The following is an 18671-nucleotide window of genomic DNA, read 5'->3' on the forward strand; positions in this document are numbered from 1 at the left end:
AAAAGAAGAAATTCTGGAAATTCAACATGTTTGAGCCACAAGTCTTGCTGTGAGACAGTCCTGACTATTCAGTTTAACAGTTGCAATGATCACATATTGATCAGGTTTACAGTTGTAAACCGGTGACACTGTCCAGTTCCAAAAGAAACACCACTCCCAGAACTCTTTGCTCCGTCTTTCTCAGCTGGACAGCCAGGTGTGCTGCCGTTTTTTTTTTTTTTCTCTCTTTCTTTGGGCTCAGAATTTGAGGCTGAAACCTGGACCGACTGCAGACGCTCCCTGGTTGCTGGTCGTCAGGTGGAAGCCTGTGTCTCTGAGGTCGTCATCACCCTGGAGAGATTGCGGAAACAAAGTTAACTCATGGTTGATGGTTAATGAATCATGCCATTTCATTTCTTACATATTTATTAGTATAGAACTGATCAATACTACACTGGTTATCTCTGGAAAAGCCTTAACATAAATGGATTCTGATGAGAGATTTTGACTGTATTCCTCACAAGTATGCATGAACATGTTTATTAATAATATTAAAGTTATTATTTCCCTGGGTTTGAGTGGAGTTTTACTGTCTCAAAGTCTGTTTCACGTGAATAAAAGTGAGATAAACCCATACCATCAGGATGCATTGGTCTAATTTGCTGGTCAAGACAGCAAATATTAGCACGAATCATTATTGAAAAATATCAATAATCACCCTGAAGCTTCAGCGTGGGGAGGACCACTGCTGAAAACATTAGGGACTAAGGGGTGCTCATCATGGAAAACACAAGGAGGAAATACCCGGACACAAAGCAGAAGCCTGTAGGTCTGTAATCTATTTAACACAGACAGCGTTCGGAAAGCCTGGTAGCTGTATGTAATGGAGAAAGTGGAGCCTAATGTCCTTACCAGGTGACTGTAGCCCAGGCCTCCCTCGGGTGGACGGGGACTGGTGCCTCTCTTCACCCTCTGCTGCTCGCTCTTGGCCGGCCAGGTGGGGAACATGGACGGGTCGATGGGCAGAGGCGTCTCGCGGAAGTACTCGTGCTTGAGCCCCTCGTCTGACAGGATCCTCTTACTGGGACAGTAAGTGAGGAATCTGGAAAACAATCAATGATGGAGTTCATGTAGAGGCGCTAATACACAGCTAAACACCCAGCAGCTCAGATTCATGTGAGGACTTTTCATTCTTTGTACAGAAACCTGTGTGTGTGGAGTACTAGCAATTCAAATAGGTCTAGTGTTTTGCTCATTGACGGCTGTTGCTGCAGTTGGAAAACCAATCAGGGCTTTGTGGGAGGGATTAACCATGTAGGCGTCATCTTTCTATCAGAGCCAGAAAAATAGTGACGCAAGCGGGATGAGATTGACGCAGCTATACAGGGTGTTGCAAGTTAGCTGCCACTAATAACAAAATGTTGCCATCTGTTGTGAAGAGGACAAAGGAAGGCTGCAAATAAAACAAATGAGCTTGAAATTAATTGTATATTACGTAAATAGAAGGAGGAATCCCAATTAAGGTGAGAAAGTTGAAACTTTCACAGCTGTATTAAGTAAACTACAGCTACACAGATACACGAGACATGAGATGCAGCCCTGACATGAGGGGCACTGGGTTTGTGCGAGGCGTCCTGATTGTATATGACAGGATCAACACAGCATAATGGGGAGCTGCCCAATTGTAAAAATTGGCTTTCTGTGTCTGGCTGTGTCCTCCACATGTGAGCGGGGTCAGTGTGGCAACCTATCAACACCAGCCTGACAAAATCGTGTTGAAGGAATCCCTGGGAATTATAACTGACGCCAGCTTTGTGACATGTGTGTCCAATATTGGCCTTTAAAAAGGGACAATTCTTCATTTGTGTCCAAATCATTGTTTGTGTTTGGGAATTCAAGGAATGTGCGCTCTCCCTGCACCTGCGAACTTCCTCCTTCTCGGGACCCTCAGGACCCCAGAGCCCTGCTGGTTTTCACTGCAGTCATACAGACCTGTTTATACCTGGACCACAGGGTGATGGAAACTAATTACTGAGGAGGAGAGAAAACCAGCAGTGGTCTAACTCCTGAGGCCCAGGCTTGAAATCAAAATCTTGTATCTGGCTCTCGCTTTTATTCCATCAGAAATCAAAGCTCCTTGAAGCCCCTCCTCAGGCTGGAAACCAAAGGCCCTGATCGTCAAGACTCTTTCCTACACAGGGGGGTGTGATATTCCAAACAGCTCTGTGATATCTACCTGCCAAACTGTACCTCTAAACCTCTACTGAGGCGCTCTCACTCTGCCTGAGGCTTCTCAAACAACACCTCTCTACGTGTTGACCTCCTGTGGTCTTAATCTGTCCCTGGGTAAATGCCTCGTGACTTTTTTGACAGCTGGAAGGTTTCAGCTGCGCTGGTCGGGCGCCAAGCTTCCACTGAACTATGATCCCTGCTGCAGGACAGTGGACACGCTGTTACCATCCTCTGTAGCTGTGAGGTAACTGAGCGGCATGGTTTTGTCATTTACAGGTGCAGGCCAAAAAGACTCAGTGGGTGGGTAAAGATCTGAGAGGAGAGCTGTGTCTGCTTTTTGCAGCTGCAAAACAATGCTGATCTTTGGAATGTTCAAAAAAAGAATTATGAAGCCATTACTCTCCGTGTAAAAATGGTTTTCCGTATTAAATGTGTGTTTTCTAAAACATTTTCCTGTAGTGTGGAGCATCACCATGGTGAGTGTGTGTGAGAAACGGAACAAGGAGATGGAACGGGACTGCTGCTGAGGCATGTTGATGAATTACCAGTCCGCTACCGTTGTCATGTTTTAAGCCAGCTTGCCAGAAATACACTGACTGCATAAAAAGAGTTGGAAAGAGTCAGAGGACTTGACAGGGTAGCAATGCGTTCATCCAAGTAAGGCAATTTCCACTGGAGGAGTCATGATGATTGTTACTGATATTATTGGTTGATACTCGCCATACACTGATATTTGTGTGCGGTTTTTCAATAAAGGGTGGAAAATAATACAAAGTCTATATCACAATAGTAATACAATCAGATTTTTGAAGACCAAACCAAAATTTCAGACCTTTGCGAAATCCCCAAATGTGTAAAACTATGTCAAATAACAACAATACAATTAAAACTGATTATTTCAAGCTGATGTCTTTTCCTTCCTAATTTCCTGGAACAAATACAGCGTGCTTTCAACAGTGCTTTGTCAAGAATACAGACTGACTGCAGTGCCGCATAGATTCAGTGTAGCGTGTGTGATGTGTAACGTCGTGTGGAATCAGACAGCCTTTAAGAATCCTACTTGTTCATGAGGTCAAAGCCCTGGTCTGAGAGCAGCGCTCCAAAGCGCTTTCGCAGGTTGTTGTAGGGATACTCTGTGAAAGTCATCTTCTTCACAGCAGGCAGCTCGCTGTAGCCGGGCCAGATCTTCTCGCTAGGTGACCCCAGATCCTACAGACAACATACGCACACAGACAGCAGACAGCATACTGTTAGTGCAAGAAGAGATGGATATGAGATATTCTCGCTTTGGCAAAAGAATCCATTAACCACAGACATGGACCAGTCCTAAGTACATTTCAATACTTTAATATATCATTGGTAAAGAGTGTAGAATAACTTAGGAGGCCTGAATGACATCAGTCTACATGGCTGTCATGCTTTATGCAGATCATCCACTGAAAAGCATTCAGCCAACTATTAGGGGTTTTTCCACGGGCCCAGGTTTGGCCATGCCGTGCCAAGGCTTGATGACATGCAGGGGACAGCCACACATCGTGGTCCTGCTTGGTAGCAGGGCTGAACACAGTAATCCTATAACAGCCTCCTCGTGTGTGGCTCAGTCTCTCCGTTTTCAGCTCTCTGCACTTTTGTAGCTTCTACCTGAATCTCTGAGCTTTGGAGGTTAATTTCACGTCTCTGTTCCCGTTTGCTGGCTGCTTTTTGTTTGTCAGCGAGTAAGCAGAGCTTCAGCTCTGGACACATTCTGTGCGTCTTGGTCAGCAGATCAGTTTGAAATATTGCAGGTTGGAATGCTAAACAACAGCCACAGTGAGCTGAAAAGTGCTGTAGGCGACAGGCTCTTACTGTGGTGTGTGACTAGTACTACACCTGCAACATGTCATCAAGTTAAACAACTTTACCTTGCCGTGCCTGCCGTGGAAAAAAACACACACACCATTCCAGCAGGACTTGACTGTTTGCATGTGTTGACGGCATGACTCTGCACCACAACCTCCCCTACTATGGAAAAACTCTATATGGTGAGCGTCTCGGTTTCATAATAACTTCATCAGCTGGATTGATGTCTACCAACAGCTCCACCTTGTGGTGCACTGCCGAACTCTATGCTGGCCGTCTCTTGACAGACGACACTCAAAGATTTACGGGCTGTAAACAAAAGAGCTTCAGCGTTTACTTATGTTATGAGGGCAAATGAGGCCATTTACCTTGAAAATCTTGTTAATTTGGTCAATTTCAGATTTTCCAGGGAAAAGAGGTTTCTGGGTGAGGAGCTCGCCAAATATGCAGCCCACTGACCACATGTCCACAGCTGTGGAGTACTCCTGTGGAGAGAAGAACAAACACCGTGGCAGTCCGCAGAAACATAAAGTAGACAGTCTGTCTGGCACACTTCTGCGCTGAAGTCTGTCTCGTGTGTGAAAGTGGATGTGCTCTGATGGGCTGCTGGACCTCTGCCGTCTGGCTGTGTAAATCATATACTGTAAAACTCAAATAGTGTTTCAGCAGTATTTGGTATCTTATAAACCAAAGCTTTCACAGATGTTATCTTTCTCTTGGAAATATATCTTTGGGTAAACCGAATCAAAATGATGTAACCACCTCTTAGCTTAATATATGTAGTTTTCAGCTTTTTCTTCGTTGCTGTCTACTGTGGAATTCTCACCTTGGCTCCAAGCAGCAGTTCTGGTGATCGGTACCACAGGGTCACCACTACAGGGGTGTAGGGCTTCAGGGGGGAACCGTACTCCCGGGCCAAACCAAAGTCGCCAATCTACAGTACAAGACGGACAGACAGACATGGCTAAAAGAACAACGCTTCCAAAAAGGTGTTTACTTCATGACCTTTCACAGCAGATCAAATGACCACATACTCTCTGCTGGATTTGAAGAATTTACAAGATGCAGTGTGATTCATATTTTCTATTGTCAGCTTGCATAAAATTCAGCTGACAAACGTCTGTAAAAACCTGGTTTATTTACACATGGACTCCGTCGCCGCTCATTTAGCCAGAAATTCATGCTCTAATTGACTTTTAGTAACCATGTGTTGTTTGTTCATCTGTGCTGTGTTGCTGCTAGTTTTGGAGAAAGCTGTGCATCATCGAAAGATGGATTAAAAGAAACCATTCATCCAGTTTCTGTACTTCAAAGTTATAGAAAGACATTTACAAAAAAATATTGTATTTATTTTAGTTAGAATACGCTCTTGAGGTAACATTTAGATCAGAATTGGAGGGCAGGAACTGGTGGAAAAATCATAAAACTTTTTACACCAAAGATAAAAACTGTGTTTGCCGTTTGTGTGAAGCTGCACAGTTGCAGCCTTGCTACTGCTTCAACCTGGAGTTTAACATGAATGTGACACTGAACAATGAAACATGAGTTAGAAGCTACTACAGCAGATATTGTCAACCGTCATCAACTTATTCCTCTCGTCTCACTCACAAAGACCCATGACAGTAAATGTGTTGTTGCAACAACTTTTCAAGTCAACCCAACACTATAACTATATGCTGTATTTTAATACCCAGGTCTGATCTGTGATGTTTATTGAAATCAACCAACCTTCATGTCTGTTTCATCCAATTCAACTTGTGATTTCCTACATTTCCCAGAAAGCCACACAGTGATTTGTACATTTTGCATTTTCAATAATAAGCTATAAGTCATTTAGACTTAGACATACTTCATTCTAAATAAATGGACATCATTTCATTAAATTAAAATCATGGTGGAATACAATTTTTACTTGCTGCGGACCCTGAGGTAACAACCAAGTAGCCCCTTTAATTTGCAGGACCTGAACGAGAACCACCGTTCCCAGCATACCTTGAGGATACCCTTGTGGCTCAGCAGCAGATTGGACGTCTTCAGATCACGGTGGAGAATCCAGTTATCGTGGAGATGTCGAACACCTCGAAGCAGCTGAATCATCAGAGTCTTTACTTCACCTGAAGGACAAACATGTCAAGAGCTGTTGTTAGGGGCAAGGGGAGACATTTAATGCTAAACCAATAAACAAAGAAAAATGAAATTAAAAACAGAACATCATTTTTATCTCATCCAACTTTTAACAGAGGCCCAGAGCTCAACAAAGTCTTGTGTTACCTGGCAGGAAAGGCTGCTTCATGGTTTCCATCAGACTCTTCAGGTCATGTTCTACATAGTTCATCACAATGTAGATCTTGTCCATGTTGCTCCCAACAACGATTTCCTAACACAGGAGAAAAAGCAAAGGTTACATTTAGCTCGAACACTTTAGGATAGACATCATCCAATCCAATAAAACATCTTAATAAGTGAAGTTCTCTCACCCTCACTGTGACGATGTTCGGGTGCTGAGCTTTCAGGATTGTATTGATTTCTCTCAAAGAGGTGATTGGGAAGCCCTCCTTCTCTTTCTCCATCTTCAACCTTTTCAATGCCACAATTTCATCTGCAAACATGAGACCATATCCATTGTTTCACTGATAAACAAATCTGTGAAAGCACAAGATGCAAAAAAACTAACAAAAAAAAACTTGTATCTTTGTAAGATTTATCGTACCCGTCTTTTTGTCCTTGGCTCTGTACACCACACCGTAGGTTCCCTCCTCTATTCGGTTCAAACACTGGAATTCCTCAACGCTGCGACAACCCTGAAACACAACACAGTCTAAATGCAGACCTCATACTGCAAACTTGAATTAGATGATTACATATTCATAAATAATTTGTGGCTCAGCTGGATGAACGTGCTTAGTACCGACCTGTAAAGCAGGCAAATATTTGGGCAGCTCTTTCTTCAGCTCCACAGGTGAGATTGGGGGGGAATCTGGGATGTAGTTCTCCTCTGGGGTCGGGGAGCGAGAATGAGTTTGAGATTGAGGCGTAGGGTCTCCATCTCCTGCGTCATCCTCCTCCTCCTCCTCTTCATCCTCCATGTCCTCACCGCTCTCCTCGGAGTCGTGATCAAAACGGGACTCTGGGACTGTGAGGCGACAGTTGGAGGCAGGTCAGCGTTGATAAATGCATTTGAGATGTTAGTGTTTAGATTCAGAGGTGAAAGCTCCACGTGTGGAAAACACAAGCACCTTCACACCCGCTCACCTACCTGCAGGTATGTGATTTCCATTTTCCCTTTCATCTTCAAAGTCGTCATCTGACTGCTCGTCCTCGCTCACGTCCTCTGAAAGAGAACAAGGCCGCGGTGTTAAACCCGTCACTGGGCACAGACACAGCAGAGTTTACAGCAGTGGAGTCGTCTTTTAACAGTTTTACCTGCACTCTGCTCAGACCTTGCTGAGCCTGAAACAGATTCCTCCTCTCCTTCCTCTTCTTCACCCTCACTCTGGCTGCTGGACTCCTCTTCGTCTTCGTCCTCTTCGTCTGAGCCTGATCCTGAAGCTAGACAAGGAGAATAAAATAAATAAATAAAATAAATAAACTGCCACGTTTGTCACAGTTGCTTCTCGTTACGTGTTGCCAGCAGTACATTCCTGCAGTGCTTCTGATTTACCAATCCTGTCTTGTTAAGTTAAACTATAATGACTAACAGAAGTGAGTGATTATCCCCATCCTGTCTTCTGATTATTGTCTGGAGTCAAAGTGTCCTACCAAAGAGCCAGGTCTCCTGAGAGTGTCTTACAGAAATAGAGCAATTGGACAAAACTAGTCCTACAGCTTTGTTGTGTAATGGTCATGTCGGCTGGTTGCTAAAAGTAGAAATTGTATCATCCTGTACCCATGGAGGATTCTGCTGAGCTCGTCTTTCTTTCACTGTCACTGATGTCCTGGAGGTCTGCGAGCAAATCTTTGCCCTCTGGCTTCTCCTCCTTTGATGCTGCAAACAAAAGACAGTCGAAGCTGAGCTGACAAACTGCACCATCATTGCAGGGAAATAAAGCCGTTGAATAGGATATGGTTTAACATTATTTTTGAGACTGAAATAATAATGATGAACTCACTTGCACTTTTCCGTGGTTCGCTGTGTTCGGATCTATCGCGGGGGATGCGGGGGGGACTTCGGCTGCGGTGACTTTGTTTTGGCTTGTCGTCATAATCATCAGGTATCATCCGGTGGTGAGACGGCACTGTGGACGGAAAAGCCTTACCAATCACTGCTGCAGATTGAACGTTACAGTTCACGGGGTTTAAAAACACAACATTTATGACAGAGACTCTGGATGCTTTGGATCCTGTGATTCCAGAAATGTTGAACATTTTGGGAAATATTATTAGCTTTCTTTCTTTAAGTGAGATGAGAAGACTGATATCAATTTTATGTATGTATTGAGCTGGAATCAGGACATGTTCAGCTTAACTCAGCGTCAGGACTGAGGGCAGAGGGACTGAAGGCTCTATCCAAAGTAAGAAATTATGCCTGCTGTCCAGCAGGCGTTTGCGTTCGTTCACTGACCTTCCCGTCGAGCACCTCGCTCTTTGCGTCGCTCCTCTGCCCTTCTCTCACGATCCTTTAACTCTTGTTGCTCTTTCTGCTGTTCGCGCAACTTTCGGTCTCGTTCGCGTTGACGCTCGAGCTGTTCCAGACGGTCCCTGTGGTCCAAAAAAAACCCAGGAGAATCCAATCGAGGTCTGTCCAGACAACCAAAAGGCCAATCTTGTCATTGTTTGGTTATGTTTACTTTGGGTTGTTAAAACTTACTCAAACATACAGTTAGTTTAAGGCTGCAGGATTGCTCCAATATCTTCACAGATGTACAATATATATAACATATTGCTTTAACAATCCGACACACATGGATGTGTTGTTTCACATCCATTTGAGTCAACACTGTTTACATGTGCTTGATTTCATTTGCTTATAAGAGGAAACACAGTGTAATGCTGTCATCTGGATTCAAAAGAGAAAAATCAGAATAAACTACAGTGATTGATAACAACTGACGTTTTGCAATAGCAGAATTTAGAGAACAGACTGAATCCAACAAAACAGGTGCTAGCACTCAAAAACATGTATACTGATAATCAAAATAATAAACACTTCTGTGCTTGATTTAGTGTAACATAATCTGATATGTGGTGCCTTTTCCAAGGTCAGCGCTCACCTCTCTCTGCGTGAATGAGCTCTGGCCTGTTCTCTCCGTTTCTGCCTCTCCCAGTCTCGACGAGCTTTGTCCTCTTCCCACTGTCGCTTCCTGCGATCGCTCTCTCGCTCCTTTTCTTTGTCTTTGGGCCGTGCGTGTTTCCCTGCTGTGGAAGTCAGAAAGCATGAGTGGAAACAGGCCTGAAACAAACTGCTCGAAAAAAAAAACGCTGTACTCAGCTGTGAAACACATGTTTGCGTTTATGTAATTAAGCGGCTCTCCCACACCTCCTTCAGCAGAGTGACTGCGATGACGTCTTTTATCTTTTCTCTTCTCCTCCTTTCTGTGGTGCGATTTGTCTTTTCTTGCTATCTGCTGTGGAGGCTTGATTGCTAGTGATTCGTCTTCCTCGCCCCTGCATAAACGTGAAGAAAACAGTGTGAGACTCTAAAGAGTCAGAAATACTGCGGCTGCATATGGTTTTCAAACCATGACAAAACACTTTGAAACGAAGCTATTGTGTGCATATTTACTTCCAACAGGAAAGCAAACTTAAACGTTTGTTCATGTTTGCTTCCTACAATTCCACGCACCTGTCTTCTGTTGAGTCATCCCGCGTGTACGGGGAGTTACGAATTGTTATTTCCATCCTTTGATCCCGTAGTTCTCCTTCCTCCGGAGTGTCTCGTTTGGCTTCCCGATCATCCGCCTGTGGAACAAGGCCCTGTGTGAACTGTGCGAGACAAGAAGGACAGAATATGAAGTTCATGCTACAGACATTACCTCAGTCAATGATTCAAAAAAATAAATCAATAAAATTATTGTTTCCACCACAACTGCTTCTTTGTGTATGTTTTGGTGCGATGATGTTTCAAACTCTTGTCGAAGCATCGAGATACTTTACATTTTTCTGGCGCTTGGGATCTGTTCTCTCTTCTAATTCTCGTCTGCGTTTTTTCTCCTGTAGAATTTCGTCAAGAGTTTTTACTTTCCAGGTCTCCTTTTCGTCCCCCATCAGCGTCCACTCTCCACCGCCTGCTCCACATCACACACACACACACACATGTCAATAATTAATTAATGAACAGTATAAGAACAGAAATGAGCCAATACAGTTACATTAAAGCCTCGTTGTTTTCTTCCATTTCACTTTCATGTCAGCTGTCAAAATAAGACGCAGTGCACTGAACTGGTCAATAGGCCCCGCAGGGAGCAGTTATATACAGTAATATATAAGACACATAAGACCTTTAACTAGGAGGTCATATTGACAAACATTTACACTGTGAACGTGGTCAGATGTAGCAGAGCATACGAATAATGACGCAAATGATCCAAGTCGGTCAGTATCTGTCAGTATCTAACTGTATCACAACGTTTTGATAACGTTCCCCAAACAGGCCACTTCGTTAGCCGCAGATATCCCGCTAACCTTATATACAGCGTTAGCTGCCTGTTTCCGAATAAGCAGACAGTTCAGTTGTACTGTAGCGTTTAGAGCAAGAGCCAGCACGGTTAGAAACACAATAACTTCAATGAGTTCATCACTTCAAACTTTAAACGCGCTGTGTTGTTGCTGCTAACACGTTAGCTCGCTAACGTTAGCCGGCTAAAACTTAGCACGGGCGAATGTTGCTAAGCAACTTCTGCAGCTAACCACGTGGTTTGAAAAGAAGTAATCGGCACAGCCGGCAGAGCCACGACCTGTCTGACCCAGACCTGCGTCCGTGTCTGCGGCTCAAGGTGTAGGAGCAGCGAACGAGTGAAATAAGAAGCGGGCAGCTCGAGCAGTCACAGACCTGAAGTATGCGCAGCGGTATTATGGCACACCACCGGAAGCCTCAACACGTTGGTAACGACTGTGAAAGTCCGGGGTGAAACAATGACTTCCTCCAGTATATAATATAATATAATATAATATAATAATAATAAAATAATGTATGTAATGTAATGTAAGATAATATAATATAATATAATGCATATAATATAATATAAAATATAAATAAATATAATAGAATATAAATAATATAATTATAATAGAATATAATGCATTATAATATAATATAATATAAGAAAATATATAATATAATATAATAAATAAATAATAAATGTAATGTAATGAATATAATATAATATAATATAATGATAAGATAATATAATAAATATAAGACAATACAATATAAATATAATATAATATAATATAATATAAATAATAAATATAATTTCATTAATCTAATGTGTAATGTAATATATATATCTCATATTTTGTCACTTTCTATTTTTATATAGTATTCTATTTGTATAGATGTTAGCATGGGTTAACGTCTTAATACAGTTATATATTTATTTTCAGCAAATGATGTCGTCTCACATTTTTTAACTCTTCTGCACATTTTAATTCCTCGTACCTATTTCAATCTATGTAAATGTTATTTCTCTGCAAATGTTTCATTTTGCTACAAATGTATAATTTTCTCTGTACATATTATTTAGATCTATCTCAGGTCAATTTTAACGTATGGCTCCTGTGTCATAGGTTAATCTAATGTTTAATGTATGTTGCATGCTGGCTACTGGATGGCTTGAATTCCTTCGGGATGAATAAAGTATCTATCTATAAAAATATAATATATATAATATAATATAATATAATATAATATAATAGAATAATAGAGAATACAGTATATACCCAATGTACAAAACAGAAACCACAAAGAATCTACCCGTGCAGCAGTCCTGTATCTGACATTTCAGAATAAGTAAGTCTTCATTTCATGGATACATTATTATATTATATAGTATATACAGTAATACAACACTGACAGTGAGATTGCTGTATTTCTTTATATCTAAAAACTGAAGATCTTATATGTTTATCCCCTGAGAAAACCTTTGAAACAACAGTAATGTTATATTGTGTTTACCCATATCACATATTTATGCAGGGTAGGAAGTATCATGCCAATTTCCAACACAGTATTTTGCTTTCCAGTGCACTATCTGCACAGGATGTGATGAAACCGGAGACTTACAAAAATTTTATCACTAAGAAAGAGCCATATAAGGACGTGAAAGACAAACAACAGAGCACAACCAATGGATTTATGACAGGATAACTGCAGTAAAGACCTGAACTATGACCAAGGTCTCATACCAACCGGGGGCATGACTCTCTCAGTCTCAGTCGTGCCTTTAAAAGAGCTGGAAAGTAGCGCTTTCAATGCAGGCTGTTGATTGTTTCATACTCATACAGGTGAGCACAACTTTAGTTTATCTGAATGTGGACATATAAATTGAATTCTGCTTCAGTGACAATCATTAAATCACTGCTTTTGATTCTGATTATTTCAATGATATGATCTGATTTAACTCCTGTGCTGATTATACGCTGTGAATACTAGATTGATGTGATTCATTTGCATCAATGCTGTCTTACATACATATTATTACAGCCTCCAGGCAGCAGATAAACTTCTGAGAAGAGCAAGGACTTTCCAGATGGACACTGGAGCAGATGGAACCAGTGGCGTACAGTATGATCGCTGGAATGAGGACAACATCAACATGAACGTAGAGGCATCACAGTCTACTATGATGAGGTGAGACACAATGATGAGGCAAAACCATATGCTGGGTCATATTGATTACACTTAATGGGTTTGATGGGGGTAAAAAGGATCATTTCATCACTTGAACCTGATTAGTTGAATACTAAAGTACTTGTAAGCTTTGTAAAACTGTCAGTCAAAATAAAACATGGTGAAACCAGGTTATAAATTAACTTTGTGTTACATTCACAGGATCTACAACAGAGTGTGTATCGGCACCACTGGAATAGTAGTGAAGACAGCAGGGGCTCTGGCTGCACTGGTGACCATTTACATCTTAGGATATGTGACAGGATACAATGTCCATAAGTGCTGATGGTGGAGCTCTGACCACATGTGTGGTTTGTAAACGTTTTGCAAATAAAAATCACAAAAAACACGCTGTTTGTTTTTTAAGTTTTATTTCCATCTCAGCATTCCATACATACACACATACAGTAAATTTTTCCATTTCACTTTCCATCATTAGGTAAGGGTTTTAAACACAACCCAGTGTGTGTGTGTAGTGTTGGTGGTTTTTGTTTGTAGTGTTGCACCCTAGCCTAAGAAGGGACACACACAGTACTATGCCTCCCACTGAGGCCCCAGCCCACTGATTTTAATTTTCTGTTGTTGTTATTTGAACTTTAGTAGTGTTATAGTCGGCCTTTTTAGCGTTCTTCTGTTAATAAAATGATTTCTTATACTCACCTTGTGTTTAACCTTTTTCTTTTTTTCTCAACAGCAGCAGTTTTATTTTTAAGTCTTATTCATTCACCTTATTTCAATAAAAATATATTTTATTTACTCTATTGTCTCTGCCTCCTCAGTCTCGACCCTGTGTCCTCGCAGTATTAGTATTTCAGTTTTCATATCCTGTGGTGCAAGTCCCCAGGTGGCGTTGTTGGCCCTAAAACTCTAGACTACTCCGCTCCTTGCCACACTTATCTCATTATCCTCACAAATTTTCAGCCACTCTGACATCTTCTAGGTTTATTGCAATACAGTAAGATACAAATATAGGATGCACATATATACTTACAAATAAATAAGAGGAATGGATATGTAAAACTTTATGTTGACTTGTGATAAATTATGCTGATCAGTGAACATCAGTGCATTTTTATAGCTTGATAACTGAGTTATGAGTGTAAGCACCAACAACCACTGAAACACACCACATCCACTATTACCACCAATCTAACCATACCAAGAAAAAAACTGAAAATTTGGGACTGGATGTTAAGAATGCGAAGACGAAGTCCTTCTCTTCCTTTAACACAGGTGAAATTGTGCCAAAATCCTTCTCTCTTCCTTTAACACAGGTGAAATTGTGCCAAAATCCTTCCTTTGCTAAGGACTTTGTAGTGGATTTTCATTCTTCTCAGAGGATTGAATCTACATGTTTTGGTGACCCGATAGGCCCAATCATCAGGACAAAATGTTAGCTTTGTATACTAAATATCTCATAAACTGAGTCCTAATACCAGTGCAGTATAGTCCATACTAATTTTAATAATCTTTTGCTATGAAAACAATGTATTTAATGTTTATACGCACGACTCAATCTGAACTCTACTTGCAATGTGATGATTCAATTTACTAATACTCTTTATAAGACGTAAGACTGAACAATCCAGTTTAAGATCCAGTCCTGGTTCCAGAGGTATTATAGGATAAGTTAATAATTAAAGTCTTAAAAACAACAGCCAGGTGCCCTCATGAACATTGGAACATGTGATGCTTAGTGTCATCATTCGTCCTCTTCACGCTGGTCTTTAAAAGATTTTCTTTTTCTGTCATGCTCCCAGTGTCAGTGATGGCAGACAAAATCCACAGTCCTTGATTTCTGCAAAAAAAATAAATTCCTCTTTTTGTGAACAAATTTTTATTTTATTTTAAGGACTAATATATATAGATATATTCACATACATACATATACATATGCATACAGTCATGGACGAAAGTATTGGCACCCCTAAAATTATTCCAGAAAATGCACAATTTCTCCCAGAAAAGTGTTGCAATTACAAATGTTTTGTTATACACATGTTTATTTCCTTTAAGTGCATTGGAACAACACAAAAAAGCAGAAGAAAAAAGGCAAATTTAACATTATTTTACACAAAACTTCAATAATGCCTTGGATTCTACTATTTACAGAAAACGCTGCCTCTGGCACTGGGTGCATTGATTGTGTGCAAGGAATCATGAAATCTGGAGACTATCAAAAGATTTTGGCCTGTAATATATAGGCCTAATGTCAGAAAGCTGGGTCTGTGTCAGAGGTCATGGGTGTTCCAGCAGGACAATGATCCGAAACATACCTCAAAAAGCACCCCAGAAATGATTGGAGATAAAGCATTGGAAAATTCTGAAGTGGCCAGCAATGAGTCCGGATCTAAATCCAATAGAACACCCATGGAGAGATCTCAAAATTGCTGTTGCGAGAAGGCACCCTTCAAATCTGAGAGACCTGGAGCAGTTTGCAAAAGAAGAGTGGTCCAAAATTCCAGTTGAGAGGTGTAGAAAGCTTGCTGATGGTTATAGGAAGTGATTTCAGTTATTTTCTCCAAAGGGTGTGCAACCAAATATTAAGTTGAGGGTGCCAACAATTTTGTCCGACCGAATTTTTGAGTTTTGTGTAAAATTATGTAAAATGTGACTTTTTTTTTTCTTTTGCTTTCTGCTACATTTGTAATTGCAAAGAAGAAAAATGGTGCATTTTATGGAAATATTCCAGGAAGAAGGTCTCTCTCTGAAGAGCTGGGTCTTCAGGAGATTTTTAAAGGTAGAGAGAAATGCCCCTGCTCTGTTAGGAACTGGTAGTGCGTTCCACCAATGGGGAACAACAAAAAAAAAGAAGTTTGGATCGCCTTGAGCGAACAGGTGGCAGAGACAGGCGTCGCTCATTGGAGGAGCACAGCAGTCATGAGTTAACATATACCTGTACGAGGGCGTTCAGGTAAGTAGGTGCAGTACCAGAGACAACTTTTTATGTAAGCATTAGCGCTTTGAATTTAATGCGGGTTTCACTGTGGAGGCTGGGAGGCCCGTCAGGAGGGCAATACAGTGGTCTAGTCTTGAAATGACCACAGCTTGGATCGATGTCTGAGAAGCAATCAGAGACCAGTGCAGAGATCGAAGGGTCCTCAGGAGGAAATGATAGATACAGTGAGTGTCATCTGCATAGCAGTGATAGAAAAAGCCATGTGAGTGGATAATTGGACCCAGAGAGGTGGTGTAGATAGCAAATAGAAGGGGCCCCAGCACTGAGCCCTGTGGTACCCCTGTGGTGAGGTGATGCGAAGTGGACAACTGTCCAAGCCAGGATACACTGAATGTGCGCCCTGTCAGGTAAGATTCAAACCAGGAAAGGGCCAATGTTTGAGAGAATAGAGAGGAGGATGCGATAGTTAACTGTGTCAAAGACAGCTGATGAGGACAGAGGACAAGTAGAATGAGGACAGAGGATCGAGGACTGTGCTGCTGTATATGACTGCATATACAGATACATATGAATAAACAACTAAAATAAATAAATAACAACTAAAATAAATAAAATTAAAAAATACATACAAGTTTATCTTAATATAAAATGATGCTCCAGTTACTCAGTCCCTGAGTAAGGCAAATCAAGATATCTTCCTAAGTTACAGTCTTGTCCTTCCACTGAGGCTCAGCTAGGAATCACACTCTGTGGAAACTCAAAGAGGTGCCCTCGTAAAAAGGTTGTATGTTTGGAACATATACTTATTATTTGATCTATTTGATTAGAGTACCTGTGACAACTTTCCAGGTCTGCAGGCTGGTGGTGTCAACCAGTGACCTTCAAAAATAAATCTTTGGTCATGTATCTGATCTGTAGAGTATGATCAGTATGTAAACACGTATATGTATATGTATAGTATATACCAAATATTTATGCTGTACCATAAACCAGAACAATTTCAGGCAACAATAAAAAAAGCTGACACAGATTTTAGGTGACTGAGTTCACATCTATTTTTGTCAATATCAGCTTCATTATATCCAGGTCAAATCATTATAGCAGCATATAATTTGATACTCATCTTATCTGAGAGTACAACTATGATAAAGAGGAAGCAAATATAATTCCGGTAGTAATAAAACAACACTTAAGTGTGTAACCAGTGCTACCCATCCGTTCTGTCAATGTACAAAGTCCAGTAAAGACAAAATATGTAGTTTTGAATACATTCTTACAGGCCATGTAAAACATCAAGATTTGTTTACTGTGCTCAGATTTAAATTAAACACATGCAACATATTTAAGTCATATCAATTACCATAATTAACACTTCATGTCAATATAATGTAATTAATACTGGGTAATTGATATTAATATGTATATGATTAATGGAATTAATATTAGATTAGAAATACTTTATTAATCCCAAACTGGGAAATTGCATTGCAGCAACAGCATTTTACCCGTAGTTACAATATACACCACAATGATGCAGAAATAAAAATAGAAAAGAACAACCTAGATAAATAAAAACAACCTGGGCATATTAAGTTGTAGTATAAACATAAAATATAAGATGAGACATATTTTTAAAAAAGTAAATTCAAGTATACAAATAAATAAAATAAAGTAAAATATCAGATTCAACCAGCATGTACAAGTGTGCAGTATAGCGTACAATGGACGAAGTGTGTAATGTGCATGTGGAGACTGTAAGTACTAACCAGTGATTTTAGCTTTTATTGTATATTGTGATGGCATGTGGCAGAAAGGATTTTCTGTATCTGTCTCTTCTACATCTACTGGAGCAGCCTGTGGGAGAAGGTGCTCCGCTGTCTAACCACTGTGTGATGAAGAGGGTGCTGTTCATTGTCTATGATGGATAACAGTTTATTCAGCGCCCTCCTCTCCACCACGGTCTCAAACGACTCCAACCTGAGACCAAGCGCAGAGCCAGCGTCCCTGATGATTTTATCCAGTCTGTTAATGTTGCTGGCTCTGATGCTGCTGCCCCAACATCCAGCAGCAAAGAAAATGGCACCGGCAACAACAGTCTGATAGAATATCTCCAATATCTTGCTGCACACGTCGAAGGATCTCAGCTTCCTCAGGAAATAGAGTCTGCTCATCCCCTTTTTACACAGCCTCAGTATTAGATACCCAGTCCAGTCTGTTGTCAATTACCACTCCCAGGTACTTGTAATTATATCTCATCATATGCACAGCTTTATGCAAATGTGTTTACATTATAAATCAAATGACATAAAGTCTAAGATATAAGTAATTTAAAAACTCAGTCCAGACAAACTGCAAACTACAGTATCTAAAACATGAGCTGTGGTCTGACAAACCCATGCTGCCCTCATGTGTCCAAACACAAACACGCCTGAGCTGAGGAAATGCTTAATAAAACAGTTTGCTTTGTGCAACGTTCATATAACATAACATTAACACCCAAAATCTTCCAAAAATGGCCAAGAATATGAATTTACCATTTTTGGAAATAATGGCTTTTTTTTTTTTTTAAGAGATACAATTCTATAAATAATGTGACTGATACCCCTGAGGGGAATAGGCATCCCTAAAAGCATAAAGACAAACATTAAAACTACAGTGGCTGTCCAGGAATCTCTGATAGTACATACTGAATAGATTAAATGTAGACAAGAATAACAAGTTAACAAGTAACAACAAATTAAATAAATAAATAAATAAATCATAATGGTTGCAACTGTGGTGTATTGCACATCCTTCTGTGAAAGGCCAGTGTTTATTGGCTGAAATAGAAAACACTATTCTCATTTTTCATTCGTGTATAATAACCTGAAAATAATAATTGTTGTGTTCTTGTTA

At 40.5% G+C, this 18671-nt stretch overlaps 1 protein-coding gene and 1 long non-coding RNA gene across 8 annotated transcripts; one reads left to right on the top strand and one right to left on the bottom strand.

Annotated features, from left to right (window-relative positions):
- Window positions 1-207: 207 nt before the first annotated feature.
- cdk11b (cyclin dependent kinase 11B) lies at window positions 208-11120 on the bottom strand. Of its 7 annotated transcripts, none has more exons than XM_027288710.1 (20): window positions 11039-11120; window positions 10144-10274; window positions 9833-9972; window positions 9527-9654; window positions 9261-9402; window positions 8612-8748; window positions 8160-8285; window positions 7937-8035; window positions 7474-7599; window positions 7307-7381; window positions 6963-7183; window positions 6761-6851; window positions 6528-6649; window positions 6322-6427; window positions 6043-6164; window positions 4877-4984; window positions 4419-4535; window positions 3272-3420; window positions 892-1081; window positions 208-330 (listed from the first exon to the last, which is right to left on the bottom strand). In XM_027288710.1, exons 2-20 carry the CDS (start codon window positions 10252-10254, stop codon window positions 238-240), a joined length of 2403 nt encoding a protein of 800 aa, XP_027144511.1. In that variant the 5' UTR covers window positions 10255-10274; window positions 11039-11120; the 3' UTR covers window positions 208-237. The 7 variants fall into 7 exon arrangements, with proteins under 7 accessions (XP_027144511.1, XP_027144509.1, XP_027144510.1 ...); XM_027288708.1 differs by having other exon boundaries at window positions 8612-8787; XM_027288709.1 differs by having other exon boundaries at window positions 9261-9405.
- A 1239-nt stretch (window positions 11121-12359) lies between these two features.
- Window positions 12360-13226, top strand: LOC104927132 (uncharacterized). Its single transcript, XR_797247.3, has 3 exons — window positions 12360-12492; window positions 12692-12838; window positions 13040-13226. It is a non-coding gene; the product is annotated as an uncharacterized LOC104927132 (long non-coding RNA).
- The last annotated feature ends 5445 nt before the right edge of the window (window positions 13227-18671 follow it).

Source organism: Larimichthys crocea, chromosome XV, assembly GCF_000972845.2.
Source record: "Larimichthys crocea isolate SSNF chromosome XV, L_crocea_2.0, whole genome shotgun sequence".
Lineage (NCBI taxonomy): Eukaryota > Metazoa > Chordata > Actinopteri > Sciaenidae > Larimichthys > Larimichthys crocea.

Coding starts and splice junctions, on each gene's coding strand:
- cdk11b (XM_027288704.1), bottom strand. CDS start 10,254: ATGGGGGACGAAAAGGAGACCTGGAAAGTAAAAACTCTTGACGAAATT. Junction 9,655..9,832: donor GATGACTCAACAGAAGACAG/GTGCGTGGAATT, acceptor ACGTTTATGCAG/GGGCGAGGAAGACGAATCAC. Junction 1,082..3,271: donor GGCTTTGACCTCATGAACAA/GTAGGATTCTTA, acceptor ATTGTTTTCCAG/ATTCCTCACTTACTGTCCCA.